An 18,166-nucleotide genomic window follows, 5' to 3' on the forward strand; every position below is an offset into this window, starting at 1 on the left:
CTGCTGAACCAAAGGACATGTAGAACACAGAAGGTGTGTAGACTTAGGAGAGACGGCACCACTCAGAAGGAGGCCTGAGTGGTGTGTCCCGGTACGTGCCCTCCTACTTAGGATGCTGAGTGCCGTCTTCCCTGAGGCAGAGACACGAGCGACAGGGAAGAGTGGGCAGCAGACTGTCGGGACACGTGTCAGCCACACACGGGCAGCCACATGGAGCCCTTTCTTCATCCACGTACCCAATTTATATAGCAGGGGTTTTTGACCAATAGCAGAGGTTTTTGATCTTTTAACCTTTTAGTTCCTCAACCTTGAGGTACCAGGTGTTTTTCTACCTTTCAAAAATACTTTTAAAATTGGGTGCTTTTGTCATTTTTGTGCATTCATGGTCACGTGACAAAGCCACTGTTTGCTCCAGCCCTAGCAGCCTGCCTGGTGGAGGGCGTGGCAGAACAAGGAGCAGAGCCTTTTATAAAGGACCTCAGGTGGTTGTGGGGCTTTGAGGAAAGGGGCAAGGGTTTTCGCATTTGATTGTGACATCTGCACACGTTTCTGAAAAACTGCCCAGAAAGAGCGGCCTGACCTTAAGGACTGTGTTTTAAATACCATTTACTGCGCGTCTTTTTCCCTCACTTAGTCTATTTTAAAATTATGAAATATATAAATACTTCTCGTATCCTGTATGACTACAGAAGAGGGTCTGAAAATATATATGCACAGTTAAAAAAATAATGAACCAACACATCTGTACCTGCCATTCAGATTAAGAACATCAGTGGTAACTTACAAACCCCTGTGCACCTCCACCACCACCCCAGCGTAACTACCGCACTGAGTTTTGGCTAATTATTCCTTTCCTTTTACTGTATTTTTACCACCTATATATTCCTAAACAGTAATATAACTTAGAACTATATAATTTCACACTTGGGCAAGGTACTTAACCATGTGTCTCGGTTTTATCATCTGTGAAATGGGAATAGCAGTCATACCTACAGAGTGTTTCTGTGAGAGTCGAGTAAATATGTGAAAGGCACTTAGTAAATATTATGTATTAGTTTTTATAACTGTCATTTTCCTTCTGCCTGCTTTTTAACTTCATGTAAATAAAGAATAGTGTAAAAATTGTACTGTGACTTATTTCTTTGGTTCAACATTGTATTTTGAGGTTGATCATGTTGTTACATGTAGTTATAATCCTCTCATATCCATTCTTTGGCATTGTATTATAAGAATAAATTGCAGTTTATTATCCATTGAACTGGAGGTGGACAATGGTCACTTCCAGCTTCAGGCTGTTACGGTCCTGCTGCTGGGGCATTCTGTTGTACACATAGCAGTCTTTCTAGGGCATGGTTCCCTGTGTGTGGTTTGGGGGTCCCCAAGACCCTCTCAAGGGCTCCCCAAGCTTCCTTGGAAGGCTCTCCTGATTAGATGAGGCCCACCAAGATCGCCTCCCTGTCCATGAGCTTGAAGTAACCTAATTGCAGGAGTGATGTCCCATCATCGCAGGTTCCTCCCACACTCCAGGGAAAGAAATTGTACAGGGGCACGTGTCAGCTCGTCTTAGAATTCTGACAGCACAGAAAACTCTTTTTGTAATAATACTGAGATGTTATTTGCCTTTTTCACGCTCTTTCACTTGCCAAGAGTACAGCAGAGCTTTCTAGAAGCCACATGACGTTTGACGATATTGTCACTCAGGTGGATAACTAGATACATGGTTGTATATTCTTATTTTGTTAAATGTTCTCAATTTTCATTTCTAATATAATAATTATTGATAGTGTGGGAGATAATGAGTTTTGGGGGTTTTTGTCTTTGTTTTATTTGAGGATAGGATAGTAAAAATAGAGGGGCTTTCCGCAAAGAGCCTGAAGATACCAGATGCTGACTCATCCCATTTGTTTTGAGTTAACTAATGACTAATGCCTGAGCAAGAGATTTTTCAGACATTTATTAGGTTTTTAGAGCTTGTATTCTGTGTTAACCACGCAGCTCCATTTGTAAGGGGGAGGGGAGAATCATTCCTTATTGTTGCTATTCTGACTTGGGCAAACTTTTCTAGACAGGTCCTAGACAGTGAACAGAAGTCAGGAAATCACTAAGCTATTAAAGGAAAAATGTTTACGCTAGCAGTAAAAGAGTCAGGTTTGAAAAAGTACATATCTTCATTTACTCCGCAAGCCTTCAGTACCTACTAAGGGCAAGAGACTGCTGGGGCTGAGCATATGCAAGGGAAGATCACTTTTCCTTTATGGTTCATGGTTTTGCCCTAAGAAGTTCTAAATGTTTTCTGTTGCCGGATAACAAATTATCACAATGTAGCAACTTGAAACAACACCGATGTAATTATCTCTCTGTGTGCTTGGGCGGGGAGCCCAGGTACCCAGAATTTGCTGGGTCCTCTGCTCAGGGTCTCGCCAGGCTGAAAGCAAGGTGTCACCTGGAGCTGCATTCTCATCCAAGGCTTGCTGCCCTTGGTCACTGGGTATGGGCAGGATTCATTTCCTTGCAATTGTATGACCAATGTTCCCATTTTCTTGCCAGCTGCCAGCCAGGGCCCACTCTCAGCTCCCTTGGGGTGCCCTCAGTTCCTTGCCGTGGAGCCCCTTCCCCACACCTGTTTGCTTTCTTCTAGGCCAGCAGGAGTGTACTTCTTTTAAAGGCTCACCTGATGAGATGAGGCCCACCAAGATCATTGCCCTTTTGATTTGCTCAAAGTAACCTAATTGCAGGAGTGATGTCCCCTCATCACAGGTTCCCCCACACTTCAGGGGAAGAAACTGTTCAGGGCACGTGCCATTGAGGCTCACCTTAGAGTTCTGACAGCACAGAAACCCTTTCCTAACTTGAGAGATTTTCTCCTGTTTTTAAAAGTCCTTAGTTTTAGTTTTTACATTTAGATCTAGGATCCGTTTTTATTTGGTTTTGTATATGATATGCTTAGGGTCAGAGTTCTCCTTTTTTTTTTTTCCATCCATACAGATACCGGTTTTTCAAGCACCATTTTTTTAAAGTCTTTTCTTTCCTCATTGAGTTGCCTTGACAACTCTTCAAAAATGAATTGGCCATATATATGTGGGCCTATTTCTGGACTCTCATTTCTGTTGAGTTTATGTGTCTTTTCTTTTGCCAGTACCATACTCTTTTACTATTACTTTATAGCAAGTCTTGAAATCGGGCATTGTAAAAACTTTGTTCTTCTTTTATAAAATTGTTTGTTATTCTGTGTTGTTTAAAAAAGATAAATTTTAAAATAAGCTTGTCAATTTCTACCCAAAAAATACCTGCTGGGATTTTGATTGGGATTGTATTGAGTCAGTAGATCAATTTGGGGAGAATAGACATCTTAACAATATTGAATCTTTCAATTCATGAACATGACATATTTCTTTCTTTGGTTTTGGATTTTTTTACACAAGTCGTCTACAGTTTTCAGTGAAAAGGCTTTTCACATCAAAAATTTTTGTTTTAGCCAATGAAATAAGGTAAGAAAAGGAAATATAAAGCATACAGATCACACAAGAAGAAATAAGGCTGTTCCTGTTGGCAGGTGACATAGAAAATCCCAAGAAATCCACCATAAAAGTCATAGACTAGTAAATGCATTTAGCAAGGTTACAGGATACAAGATTAATATACAAAAAATAAATTTTATTTCTTTATACTAGTAATTAACACATGGAAACAAATTTAAAATGTAATACCATTAACAGTTGCTAAAAAAATGAAATAATTTGGTGTAAGTTTAACGAAACATATATAGAACTTGTATGACAAAAACTGTAAAATACTCATTAAAGAAATTGGAAGATGTAAACAAATGGAGAAACATAGTATGTTCGTGGACTGGAAATCTCAGCGTCGTAAAGATAGCATTTCTGCCCAAATTGAAATATAGGTTTAATGCAATTTCTATAAAAATCTCAGCAAAGCTGTATGTGGTGGTGTGTGCCTATAGTCTCAGCTGCTGGGGAGGCTAAAGCAGGAGAATCCCTTTACCCCAAGAGTTTGAAGCCAGCCTGAACAACATAGTGAAACCTCATCTCTTGAAAAATATTATTAAGATCTTTTGTAGATACAGATATTATCATTTTAAAATATATCTGGAAAGGCACTGGGATAGTGAAATATTTTTGAAAAAAGAAGTATAAAGTAGGAGGAATCACTTTATCTAACTCTAAGACTTATTACATACCTACAGTGTTCAAGCTGTGTGGTGTTGGAGAAGGGATAGACACACAGGTCAATGGAACAGACCCACAGATAGCTCTACACAAGTATGCCTGACTGATTTTTGACAGAGGGCAAAAGCAATTCAATGAGGGAAGGATAACCTTTTCAACAAATGGTGCTGGAGCAACCATATAAACCATAGGAAAGAAAAACTGAATCTTGACCTGAATCTCACACCTTGTACAAAAATTAATTTAAATGGAATTACAGATTTAAAATCTAAAATGCAGAACGCTAAAACTTAGAGAAGATAACAATGGAAACTCCCTAGGACCTAGAACTTGGTGAAGAGTTCTTAGATATGACACCTGAAGTATGACCCATAAAAGAAAAAAAATCAATTTTGAAAAAAGATTATTTCAGTTTCATCAAAATGTAAAACTTTTGCTCTACAAAAGATCCTCTTAAGAGGTTGAAAAGACAAGCTACAGATTGAGAGAAAATATTTGCCAACCACATATCTGAAAAAGGACTCACATCTAGAATATGTAAAGAACTCTCAAAATAGTACAAAAGCAGTACTCAACAGTACTAAAATAATCCAAGTAGAAAGTAAGCAAAAGATATGAAGAGGATGTACAGATGGCAGATAAGCACATGAAAAGATGTTCAACATCACTCACCATTGAGTCATTGCAAATTAAGGGAAATGCAAATTTAGACCGCCGTGCGATGTCACAGCATACCTATTAGAACAGATAAAATGGAAAATACTAAAAATACTAAATGCTGGCGAGGATGCTGAGAAACTGGATCTCTGATACATTGCTGATGGGAATGTAAGATGGTACAACCATTCTAGAAAATAGTTTGGCAGTTTCTTTTAAAAACCAACATACACTTACATGACCTGGCAGTCACACTCCTGGGCATTTATCCCAGAGAAATAAAAACTTATATCCACACAAAACCTATACAAGAATGATGATAGCAGCTTTATTTGTAATAGCTAAAATATGGAAACAACCAAAATGTCTCTAGATTAGTGAATGCTTAAATAAACTCTGGTGAAATACTGCTCAGCAATAAAAAGGGATTATTAAAGGAACTGTTGACACAGGCAGCAACTTGGGTGGATCTCAGGGGCATTATGCTGTGTGGGAAAAAAAAGCCAATTTCAAAAGGCCACATACTATATGATTCCATTCAAAATACATACTATTAATAGAAAAGGCAAAACTATAGGGATAGAAAACAGATCAGTGACTATAAACTGTTAAGATGGAAATCGGATTAGTGGTTGCCAGGAATTAGGGACTGTGGAGGAAGGAAGGTGGGTGTAACTATAAATTGGTAGCACAAGGGAGACCTTCGCAATGGTGGAGAGCTCTGAATCTCGATTGCAGTGGTGGTTATGTGAATCTGCACAAGGGATAAAGGGCACAGAACTACACACACACACATTGTGCCAATGTCAGTTCCCTAGTTTTGATATTGTTCTATAAGTACATAAGATGCAGCTATTGGGAAAATAGGTGACAGGTACACTAGACCTCTCTACTCTCTTTGCAATTTCCTATTCATCATTTCAAGATACAAAACTTATAGCAAAAAGATTTATTCCTAAATATTTTGTTTCTTGGTACTATTGTAATGAAATTGCTTTTTTAAAATTTTATATCCCAGTTGTTTACTGCTAGTACATAAAAATACACTTAAAATACACTTGATTTTTGTACATTGACCTTGTATCTTATGAATTTGCTAAACTCACTTATTGATTCCATTGTTAACTTTTTTATAGATTCCTTAGGATTTTGCATTCAAACAGTTATGTGAGCTGCAAATCCTGTTGTATTTCTTGCTTTCCAATCCTTATGCCTTACATTTGTTTGCTTTCTTTGCACTGGTAGGCCTTCCAACACAGTGTCAACCAGAAGCAGTAAAATTGGGTATCCTTGCCTTATCCTAAATGTTAGGGTGAAAGTATTCAGCATTTATATGTTGTTGTCAGGTTTGATTTGCTAAGGTTTTGTCGAGGATACTGTATCTATTTTCAAGAGGAATATTGGTCTGCAATTTTTTGGTAATGTCCTTGTCAGTTTTGGTATCAGGGTTATGCTGGCCTCATAAAAGGAGTTGCAAATTATTTCTTCCTCTTTGATTTTATGAAAAAGTTTGCGTAAGATTAGTGTTATTCTTTGAATGGTTATTCTTTGATGGTGAAACCATCTGAGACTAGACTTTTCCTTTGGGGAAGATTTTTTTAATAAATTTGATTTTTTTAAGGTCTATTCAGATTTTCTGTTTTATACTGTGTCACTGTTGGTAAATTGAATTTTTAAAGCAGTTTGTCCATTTCATCGAAAACGTCGGTCTGTTAGCACAGAGTTCGTAGCATTCCCTTCTAAGGTTTGCAGGATTGTAGGACAGTTCTTTCATTCCTGACACTGAGCAGTTGTTCTCTTTTTCTTACTTGATTCCTCTAGCGAAGAGGTTGTTGATATTGTTGACCTTTTTGAAGAACCAACATTTGGCCTTGTTAACTTTTTCCATCACTTGTTAATTTTCTATTTGATTCACAGCTGGTCTTGTTATTATTTTCTAACTTCTACTTACCTTGGGTTTACTTTGCTCTTCTTTTTTAAGCTCTTTGAAGTAGAACTATTGGTCAATGATTTTGGATCATTTTTCTTTTCTAATATAAGCATTTAAAGCTACAGATTTCTCCCGTTAAGTATTGCAGTAGCCACATCTCACAAATTTTGATGTTTTTCTTTTCGTTCTCTTTAAATTCAAAATATTTTCCAATTTATTTTATGAATGAATTCTTCTTGATTTCTAGCATTTCTGGGTATTCTCTCTTGGAGTTCCCATCTTTCCTGCTTGCATCACCCATCTGTTTTTGCATGTTGTCCACTCTTTCCATTATCACTCTTAGCAAATTAATCATAATTATTTTAAATTTTCAATCTGATCATTCCAAAACCTCTGCCATATCTGACTCTGTTCTGATGTTTGCTTTGTCTCTTCCGACTGTGGTTTTCCGGTCTTTTAACATGTCTGTACGGTAGTGCCCCTTATCTGCGGTTTCACTTTCTGTGGTCTCAGTTACCCACAGCCGACTGCTGACCAAAAATAGGTGAGTACAGTACAGTAAGATATTTTGAGAGAGAGAGAGAGACACCACAGTCACAAAACTTTTATGACAGTATAGTTACAATTGTTCTATTTTATTATTGTTCATCTCTTACCGTGCCTAGTTTATAAATCGGTGTGTGTATAATAGGGAAACATAGTATATATGTAGGATTTGGTACTGTTCAAGGTTTCAGGCATTCACTGGGCGGTCTTAGAAGTACCCCCTCCATAAGGGGAGGACTACTGTAATTTTTCTTAAAAGCTGGACATAAATCAGTTGCAGGCTCTAACTGCATCTTCTGTTCCTGGTAAGCTGTGATTCTCTGTATTTGCCTGTCTGTCTCTCCAGTTTGGGGGCAGCAGTTTGCCCTGTGACCTCATTTCTCTGATGGATCTAAGAAGAGTTTTTGATTTTCAGGGTTTTTTTTTTCTCTTGTTGTAAGGAAGAGAGTGACAACTTCCAAACTGTTTACATGTCAGACTAGAATAGTGTGATTTCTTCTTTGATCCATGGATTATTCAGAAGTGTGTTGTTTAATATCCTTGGCATGATTTTCTTCATATTTATGATGTTTGGAATTTGTAGAGCTTCAAGAAATCTGTAAATTTATGTCTATCACCAAATTTGGAAAGTTTTCTGCTTTTTTTTTAAAAAAGTCTCTGCCCCATGCTCCTTGTTCTTTCCTGTGGGATTCCAACTGCTTACCTGCTGGGCCTTTGGAAATTGCCCCACAGAGGCCTGCATCTTATTCTCATTCCTTTTACCTTTTTTCTCTTTTTGAGATTAGATCATTTGTGTTAGTCTGATTTCAAACTTCACTAATTCTTTCCTCTGTCATCCCAGACTGTTAGTAAGTTCATCCACTAAATTTTTTATTTCAGATATTGTATGTTTTAGCTCTATAATTCCCATTTGGTTCTCTTTATATTTTATGCTTGTCTGCTAAGCTTTTCTATGTCTTTATTCATTACAAGCATTTTTAACCTAATTGAGTGTAATCATAATAGCTGCTTTGAAGTCTCTGTCTAATAATTCCAGTATCCGGGTTATCTGAGTTGGTAACTATTAATTTTTTTCCCCTGAGGATGAATGCTCCCCATATACTGAATAATTTTAGATTCAATCCTGGACATTGTGAATGTTGTTTTAGGACTCCAGATTCCATTATATTCATCCAACTAATGTTGATTATTTTGCTTTGGCAGTTAACTTGGTAAGACCAAAACTACCAACTTGGTCACACCTGCATGGGCAGTAGTTCAGATCTTAGTTGAACTGCTTTTGGTTTGCCCCACACGTGTGATTATGGGGCCAACCAGAGTCTTGGGTGGAATTTACACACAGAATTTGAGGTTTCCCTCTCTGTCTTCCTTTTAGTTTCCCTTCTCACCTCCAGCAGCTCCTTCCTCTTGTTCTTGTGGCCAGAAAGATGGTAGGCTTTCCCCTAGAACATCTGTTGTCGCCACACACCACCGTGACCACGGTTCAGGGATGATACGATTGAGTCAGCAAAAGCAGAATAAACTCTCCTGCAGGGTATAAGCTTGGTTGAGCATAAAGTCCCAGCAACACAAATGCCATAGCCAATGTTCGTGTCACCACAAGATACCGAGTGTGTGTGTGGCGTTGCTTGTTATTTTTAGTATATGATAATTTTAAAATTTGTCTTTGTAATTTATGTTGAAGCAAGCAAACTAAATTTTAGAATCCTCTAGCTCACCATTGACAAGCCCTGTTCTCAGTCACAGTGCGAGTGACCCTTTTATAGAGTTTTTTTAGAGCTAACCTCACTAAGTACAGAAATTGTGAGACAGCTTGTGATGGGTAGACAGGATTTGAAACTGGAAGGCCACCTGGCCAGAGCTGGAAGTTAGTGTGTGTTTTCCTTAGGACCTCTCTGTGGTCTTTGATCTTGCCCCACCTCACCTGACGCCTTAGACCAGGCCACATTCACTTTGTCCTTTCTCACTCCCAGGGGGACCCAGACCAGCGGTTCTTGAACCAGAGGGGCTCTCTTTCATGCACACCCTCCACTGCACAAACCCATCAGCCTGTGGCATTGACAGAGGACCCCGATTTAAACCACGTGGGTACAAGGGCTCAGATGACTGGCAGGAGCACGGTGGAACCAAGCCAACCCCTAGCATGTTGACGTCAAGGGCCTGGTCTTGTACCATATTGAAAGATTTGAGGCTCTTTCCTCATGGTCCTAAATTAGCAGAAGGAGCTGCCTGAGGCCAGCAGATGTCCGTGAAGGGGCAGCCTCACTAATGCAGATTTGTCAGAGCGTGGACGGATGGGTCTGCAGCAGGGCAGGCCTGGCAGCAGTCTTGAGCAGCAGCAAGCCCATTGTGTGGGTGACAGGTGCTTCCAAAGAAGATTTGGTGAAGGATGTGGCCGGTTTGCTGAAATGCAGGTCTCTTTACTGGTCTGTGTTGGCCTAGGCCCTGCCACTCTCTTAATGTCACATCCACCTCTCTGTGCCTAGCACAGCTACACAGGCCCCAAAATCAACCTGCTGCTGTTTCTTGAAACAGACAACCCCCTTTTGCTCATCCATGAGCCCCACCTCAGACTCATCCCTTCTGCTCCCAAGGAGAAGACAGTGCCATCCTGGGAACATCAAGGCAGGAGCAGACCTGTGTCAGGCATGTGCTCGGTGGGCTCCCATCCCACCCTAATAAATTCGCTTTGTTTCATTTAATCCACAAGTCCATGTTCTTACTAATCTTAAGTGATTTCAATTTTTCAAACCAAGAAAGGTTATGAAAAGCCCATTTTGGATTTATTCTTTTTTATTGGACCATGTTCCTTCAGCAGCTGTCAAGAGAGGACCCTGGGATTCTTTTGGCATCCTGATACTGTCTTTTTGTAATTTTACTAAGCAGCCAATTTCATGTTGCCATCTTAGTTTCTGCCACATGCTATTTCTTTGAAGAAATGGCTGAATTCTCCTAGTGTTGAAAATACATTGCAATTTTAAACCTATACTTTTCAATGAGCTGATGCCTTGGAAATTGAGGAATCCGTTGCAAATGACTGTCCTGTAGGCTACATGCCACATCAAGTGGTGTGTCATTCAGTGTCTGAAGCTAAGCCACAGTGCACTAAACCCTAGCTCTAGCCCAGCCTAGTAGGATAGCCAAGAGCGCGAACGTCAGTGATGGTTTCTGGTTTGCACAGGCTGCTGTGTCCCCGCTTCCCTCTTTTCCACCGCACTCTCAGTAGGGAGCTTTGTGTGCAGGTCAGAGGCAGCTTCAGCACCAGCCCCTGAGGCTTTTCATGAGACGAGGCCAGCCTGGCGTGAAACTGGCTTTGACTTCTCTCCTCTCTGTGGTCCTTGCTAGACAGAGGGCTCCCCCAACCATGCAAAATGACTGAAAATCATAAATAAGTTATGTACATTCAATGTAGGGAAACAAACTGCGGAGATAAGTTAAATGAACCATCCTGATATAGAAAGAAATGATAAAGATCTTTTTATATTCTTGGCATTTGTTATGTTTTAAAGTACAATTGGGATGACCCTGATTTCAAACTGGGGGGAAATCTCCTTACTTTTTAAGTACTTTCTGTTTAGCTGTCCCCTGAGGCAATTTTCATTTCATGCCAAAACTGGGTAAATCCAAGTCTCAGTGTTTTGTGGCAACAAGAACATTGGCTGTGGCATTTGCATTGCCGTGACTTTTTATGCCCAACCAAGCTAAAACCCCAGTAGGAGAGCTTATTCTGCCTTCTCTGTGCCTGGGGCCACCACGCGTTTCAGAAACGGGCAGGAGTGGCCCCGGCTGCAAGCTGCTGCCACTGCGCAGCCTTTCGAGGACTATGGCGGGTGCCACTGTGGTTCAGACGTGGCAGAGGTGACAGAGAGACAACACACCTCCCAAGCCTTGGGTGAGAGGCAGGAGGAGCACGTAGGAGGGAGAAGAGGGAAAGAACACGCCATAAATCAGGTGAGGGTGCTGTCACGCCAGCAGCTCTCCCACTGCCCAGCTGTTTCCTGTCCGAGCGTGGGAGGAGGCAGGACATGCAGACAGAGCAGGCGCTCCCAATGCAGCTGGCAGAAGGGACAATGGCCACACACTGTCCTGACTCTGGCTCTCCCACAGCCAAGAGATTTGTCTGGAAGGGCGAGAGAGGGGCACAAGAGCCAGTCAGTCGTGCAGGGAGCTCGGGGTGGTGCGGAAGTGAAGTTTTCATCTTGGAGCTGTGATGCCTCTCCCTGCTCCAGAGCTAGGCCCCTGGCTGCCTGCGGCCTCTGGAAAGCAGACTGTCAGGAAGTCGGCCTGTGCTCGCCGCACGCTGACACTGAGGGAGAGAAGTGTACTTGCTAGTTAGAATCGGTGCTGTGTACGATGGGGAAAATGTGTGTTTCTCTCCCTTAAACAAAATGCTCTCTTTTGAATTATCCAGAAGTCCTTCAGTCTAAAACAGGAAAGTTGATTCTTCACTAAAGGAAATTTACTCTTTGGTTTCTTCCCTGGACCTGTCTTGGGAGTGGAGGGGAAGAGGATGACCTACGCAGGAGCTGGCTGCCCCTGTCACTGTTCAGCCTTTTTTATGAAGTCACAGCTTAAGCTGTAACCTAGTGCCTTTCCAGTGGTCTTTCCTCCTAAAAATCTAGAATGCGAACTTGCCACGTGTATGTGTGACCTCGCCACAGTGCACACTTGTGTGAGAATGTAGAAAGCCGTGGGAGCTGTGCCCACACAGCCCTTCCCACAGAGCCCGATGTGAGGTAGCACGTGAACCTGGGACGGCCTCGGTGGTAGCTGTCTTCCAGAGCAAGGTTCAAAGTGAAATCTCAGAAAGCCACATCCTTTGTGTATACGTGGCAGAATTAATTTTCAACATGCTGCTGTCTAAGGGAGTCTTGTGCGTGCCTGTTCACTGACTACTTCCTCTGTGTTGCTTCGTTTGAGTTAATGTTTAATGCCATCTAAGCCCCTCTCACGCCCTGTGTGTGCCATTGCATTTGAGACTTCCTAAAACAGGATCGTGCGTGATTCTCAAGGTGCACGTCTAGCTACAGAGCACGTCTCGGTTTGTACTGACGTTCAGTCCCGAAGCAGCGTTTGTCATTCCCCCATGGAAATCCAGATTAAAGATTCTCCCTTGTTCTGTACCATAAATCAGGTTGTAAGACTGTGTGAAGTAATAATGGAGTATTTCTAGAAACTAATGCTCCTTCCCTGCAAGATTTACTGTCTTTAAAGATAGTGTCTTGGGTCCATCAGACTGTCTTTGTCAGAAGCAGTACTATGCACTGGAACCGAAATTTAAAATCCCAATTCTTGCCCCGTCCCCCCTTGGCGGCGTGGCCGGAAATGGGCCGGCCAGTCTCCATCTCTGGACAGGAAGAGGTTAGCCTGGCCGGGGGGCCAGTGTCCCGCCAAGCACCAGAATCCAGCAGGGGAACTTTGAAAAACACCATCTGAATTTGAATCTTGGGATTGGAGCTAGAGAAATTGCATTTTCAAAATTTTTTTAAATTGTGTTTTTAATTTTAAAAATACATGTGCATTCTTAGTCTTTTTACTTAGCTTTCCTGTTTACACAGAGGCAAAATAACACTCCTGTTACCCTGTTAAATTCTTCTATTTCCTCAGTCAAGACTGAGTTGTGACTATTTCTTCTTCCTGACAGGGTGAATCAGTGAAGTACTTCTTGGATAACTTGGACCGGATCGGTCAGCTGGTGAGTAAAGACCCCCACCCTGAGAATCTGTGATCCAGCATTAGAAAACATCTGTGTTGAGACCAAAGCAATCCAAGTAGTAAGGGCTTTGGCTGTACTTACAGGCCTTATTTGAGATCCACATGAACAGTATTGTAATGTGCTCTCCCTTGGACCTGGATTTTGTCTCAGGGTGGAGGGGGAAGAAACTGCTCCATAGGAATGCCTTCGCCCAGATCACCACGCAGGAGACAGTGGAGTTCTTCAGTGAAAGCACGGTTTCGTTTCCTTTAACTTTTTCTTATGGCAAATTCGAGCATATACAAAATAAATAGTATAATGAAATCCCAGGTGCAGCAGTTATCATTCATGACCAATTCATGAACAGTTATCATATCACTCATGACCAATCTTGTTCCATCAACCCTACCCCCACCTCTAGCAACAAGGCCATCATATCATTTCATCAGTAACATTACAGAGTATATCTCTAAAAGATAAGACTCTAAACATCATAACCATGATACCATATCGCTCCTAAAAAATGAGCAAATTAGTTTTGAGGTTTTTCCCAATTGTCTCATTAATGTCTTCTTATTGATGTTGGTTCATTTTAGCCATTTGAATCCATGTAAGGTCCTAATAAGCTCCACACATCGCCTTGGTCTATGTCACTCACATTTCTTTTAAGCTATAGCTTTCTCTCTCTACCTTGTATTTTCTTTTAATTTATTTATTGGAGTGACTGAATCATGTATCCTGTGGGGTTTGCTACAGTCTGGATTTTGCTACTCTGCCCATGCAGTGTTACTGAAGATGTTTCTCTATCCCTGCACACCCAGCACACCCTGTGCTTGGTAGTTAGCCCTGTAGACTGAGGCCTGGTCATATCCCTGCTTGGTTCTTGATGAGACTGCCAACCGAGTGGCTGTGTGCACTAGTCAGTGGTGGTTTGTAATAGTGCAAAATCAGAGTGGTGTAAGAGTTACTGCAGTTGCCTGTGTGTTGCTAAAGACTTTAAGAGTTTTCCAAGAATAACATATTAAGTATATTGCAGACTAAATTTAAATAGCATTGCAAAACCTAAATTAGTTCATAGTAAGGTTTTGGAATACATATGCTCTGGAAGCTAGAAAAGTGAAAAGATATGTGTCTATGATATTGAAACAAAAAGATGATAAATTTCCCTGAAGAAGAAAATTGATGCAGTTTTACATTGGGGACTGACAGTGACCATTCTGATCATTCTTCCTCAGACTAAGGAGTCTCCATTCATTTTGAAATGAAGTATTTAATTCTTTTACTTTCTTTTTCATGGTAAATTTATAATTTTATAAATGAACTTTGCTTTTGGTATTTGGTTCAACTTCTTACAAAAGTCTAACCCCTTCCCTCCACCCTATCTTTTCGCCATCTTTTTGTTCTTATTTTCTCGTGTTCTTTCTCCCTTATCCTATATTTTACAGAATTACTTTCCTAGTAAGCAAGACATCCTGCTGGCAAGGAAAGCCACCAAGGGAATTGTGGAACATGACTTCGTCATTAAAAAAATCCCTTTTAAGATGGTGGATGTGGGCGGCCAGCGGTCTCAGCGCCAAAAGTGGTTCCAGTGCTTTGATGGGATCACATCGATCCTATTCATGGTGTCCTCCAGTGAGTATGACCAGGTCCTCATGGAGGACAGGCGCACCAACCGGCTGGTGGAGTCGATGAACATCTTTGAGACGATAGTCAACAACAAGCTCTTCTTCAACGTCTCCATAATCCTGTTCCTCAACAAGACGGACCTCCTGGTGGAGAAGGTGAAGACCGTCAGCATCCAGAAGCACTTCCCAGATTTCAGAGGCGACCCACACAGGCTGGAGGACGTCCAGCGCTACTTGGTCCAGTGTTTTGACAGGAAGAGACGGAATCGCAGTAAGCCGCTGTTCCACCACTTCACCACCGCCATAGACACTGAGAACATCCGCTTCGTGTTTCATGCTGTGAAGGACACCATCTTGCAGGAGAACCTGAAAGATATCATGCTGCAGTGAAGGCAAAGCCCTCTGTCGCCGTCCTTGAGCAGCCTCCACGGCTGTTGGTCAGATCTGTTTGGTGTGTCTTACCTGCATGGTTCTGGAGTGGGTTCTCGGATCCACACCACCTGGCTCGAGAATGCTGTAAAACCAGCCAGGCCAACGAGCTCTAGGCAAACAGACACGGAAACTTTGATGTTAGCTACTGAATCCTGGGGACGAGTGAAACTACTGAAAATCCAAGTGCTCACTTTGGTATTAATGTGGAATACCTAATAACACAGCTTCTTTCTTTTTACAGAAATGTCATTCTTTCTGACACAGTTTAATTGAAGAATGTGTGTGCATGTGCACGCACTGCTCTCTTTAATGACAGAAACACAAAAACCAGCCAGTCTTGCAGATGACTTTTCTCTCTAACTTGCATTTTTTCGCTGAGACAAACTAACCTGAAAGCTTTGCCTAACTGTAGCTTGTGGAGATCAAATGCACGCCGATGCTGCTACACTCAGAGTGCCCGGGCCTGGCCCCGCAGCCCCAGCGTCCGAATGCCACTTCCCAAAGTGAACACGTTGCCTTTTAAAACTCTTGTGCCAATTTCCTAAGAGACCCTAATCCGAGCCTATTAGATTGAGCCGAGGAGCCGTGCCAAGGATCCCCCTCCCAGCTTTGAGGACAGGATTGGGAGTTTTGCAGGTGTGAAGTGGCTTTAATGCCCTGATAGCACACTCAGCTCCTCCTGCCCTGCCAGGTTGCCCAGCAGCACAGCGAGGAGTGGACGTGGGATGCTGGCAGTGAATGTGGCTCTGTCTCTCTGCACACAGCGGTGCTTTTTTTCACTTCTTACCTCCCCTCCCCTCGCCCTGCCCAGTGCAAAGACACATAAACCAAGTAGCCTTGCAGATGACTTTGCCATCTTACTTGCGAGTCATCTTCCGACCCTACAGTTGAGAGCACGTAGCTTTTCCTCCTTTTGGAAATAGTCAAGAGTTTCGGCTTCTCTTCTGGGGCTTGTGAAAGCTGGCAAGACTACTAGCAGAGCTTTTGTTAATGCCACAGCTGCTTGGCGAGTTCCTATCAGCTGACCTTTCTGGAAGCCCACCAACTGGAGAAATCTGAGTTTCTCCAAACTGCCGCTACACCAGTGCCTTTGGACAGCCAGTCCCTGTTCTCGGCTCCCCTTTAAGTCTGATTCTTATCAAGGGCTCTTGCTTCTATTACTGTGCACGCAGAACAGTAAACTACCAGATACAGCTCTCGTGGGAGGAACCCGCAGAAGGCTGTGCATGTTGGCGTGAGCTGGTAAATCTTAAGCTCAGTTGACTCATCCAGTTACCTGCCAGGTGTCTTTCACTGTGTTTCAAAATACATTGCATTCCAAACTGGTCCCCTCTGTGCATTACTCTACTAGAAAACCTGTCTAGTATGTTTGGGGACTTCTAGCATTCAAGAGAGAAGGAAAAGCTTCCTCTTAACCAGCACCCAAGTGTTGCTGTGGCTTAATAACACACTCGGGGCCTTGTCCTGAGGCCACACTGTCCCAACCCTGTGCCCTTTTTGCATCTCACTCTCAGCTTGTTTTCAGCAAGCCAGATAAACATGAATCTTGGGGCAGATGTGGAACCAGAAGAGGGAGGACAAAAACCTACTTCTGAGTCATCCTTGTCATCACAGTGTTTTAATCAGGAGACAACATGGAATTCTCTTTCTCTTTTGGTGCTTGGGCGTCTGTGTCTATGTTTGCTGGGCTTTGGGCTCTTTTTTTGGCTGGAAAAAAAAATTGCTGGTTTTGTACTGCTTCCTGGGGCCCTTCACAAACTGAAAGGATGTGACCGGGGATCAGTGCCGATGACCATGTTTTGGAGGAAAAAGCTTGCTCTTGGCAGGGTTCACCAGGCTGGTCTCAGATCACATTTTCAGTTTGCAACAGTGAGAGGCCCCCGGTTCACAGTGAGGTGGGCTTTGCTTGCCCAGGTCAGTTTTCTGTATCACGTTTGTCAGGCTCCGTGGCCCAGAGGAAGGGCAACCACTGTTCCCCACCAGCTTGGAAATCCTCTTCATGGTTCTGTTGGAGGTCACCGCCGCCATGACTGGCTTAACTGGCGGAATCATTTGAAATGCTACCCCAAAGGAATGTAAGGCAGCCTTGTCAACGAGGGCTTTTCTCCCTTAAACAGTTGGGTATATTTCCTAGTCACTTTCAAACCCGGAAGCATGAGAGTAATGAGACACTGCGACTTCTGTGTCAGCAGGAAGCAGGGTGGGATGGCCCCAGAGGCTGGGGCCCAGGACCAGCTCAGCCCCTGACCCCACCGCCTGGTCGCGCACTTGGCTTTGCTGAGCCTGGACTGCCGCCTCTTCCCAGGGACCAGAGCGAATCAGAACACCTTTAAAGACACCCGACTCTAAATTGGGTAATGTGTTGGAATTGGAGACCATAACTACTTGCAAGGCACAACCGAAATCATTGACAACCTTTCTACACGAAGATTATAGTCATTTTTTCCTCCAAAACCTTAGGCTTTTGTATTTTTTTATTTTAATTTCACTGTTAATCCTTGATTGTTGTCTTTTTTTATTGAGATGTTGGAGAAGCAGGAGGTAGTTGTGCCTCATCTATTATTGCAAAAATGTAACAATAAACTTCCTCAAAATAAGATATTTTCCTCATAGTTATACTGTTTACACATAAGAACACATGTAGGTTTTTTACTGAAATATATTTTTAACTCTTCTGTTTGTAGCGAAATTGTTTCAAAGATTTTGAGTCATAGCTCTGTAATTTATAGAGATCTCTAGAGTTCTTATTCTTGTAGTTTTTCTACTCCTTTGGTAAAAGAAAAGTGAGTCAGACTATTTTACCTCCAAGATCCAAGATCAAAAAAATAATCTTGAAACAAGATTATTAGTTATGACTGACTTGGGGGCCCTGGGAACAGACATGTAAGGTAAGGCCTCCTGTTGGGATGACAGTTGCCCGGGTCGGTGGCGCGTGGTTATTACCCTTTGCACACAGCGCTAGCATGGACTGGGAGGGTCTGGTTTGAAGATGTGACCACCTTCAGTCTCTTTATTAAAATAAATCCTTAGTTTTCCTTAATATAAAATATCACTAGGCATTCAAAACCAACACTAATTTTTCATCCCCAAAAAT

At 42.2% G+C, this 18,166-nt stretch overlaps 1 protein-coding gene across 1 annotated transcript in view; it reads left to right on the plus strand.

Annotated features, from left to right (window-relative positions):
- The window catches only part of GNA12 (guanine nucleotide binding protein (G protein) alpha 12), a 93,107-nt gene extending 75,440 nt beyond the window's left edge, over positions 1-17,667 (plus strand). The window contains exons 3-4 of the mRNA XM_012639136.1: positions 12,965-13,015; positions 14,461-17,667. Of these exons, the coding sequence (XP_012494590.1) occupies positions 12,965-13,015; positions 14,461-15,030 (621 nt within the window). The 3' untranslated portion in view covers positions 15,031-17,667. The remainder of the gene's footprint in view (positions 1-12,964; positions 13,016-14,460) is intronic.
- Positions 17,668-18,166: the final 499 nt, after the last annotated feature.

Source organism: Propithecus coquereli, unplaced genomic scaffold (assembly GCF_000956105.1).
Source record: "Propithecus coquereli isolate 6110/MARCELLA unplaced genomic scaffold, Pcoq_1.0 Scaffold137, whole genome shotgun sequence".
Classification (NCBI taxonomy): Eukaryota; Metazoa; Chordata; class Mammalia; order Primates; family Indriidae; genus Propithecus; species Propithecus coquereli.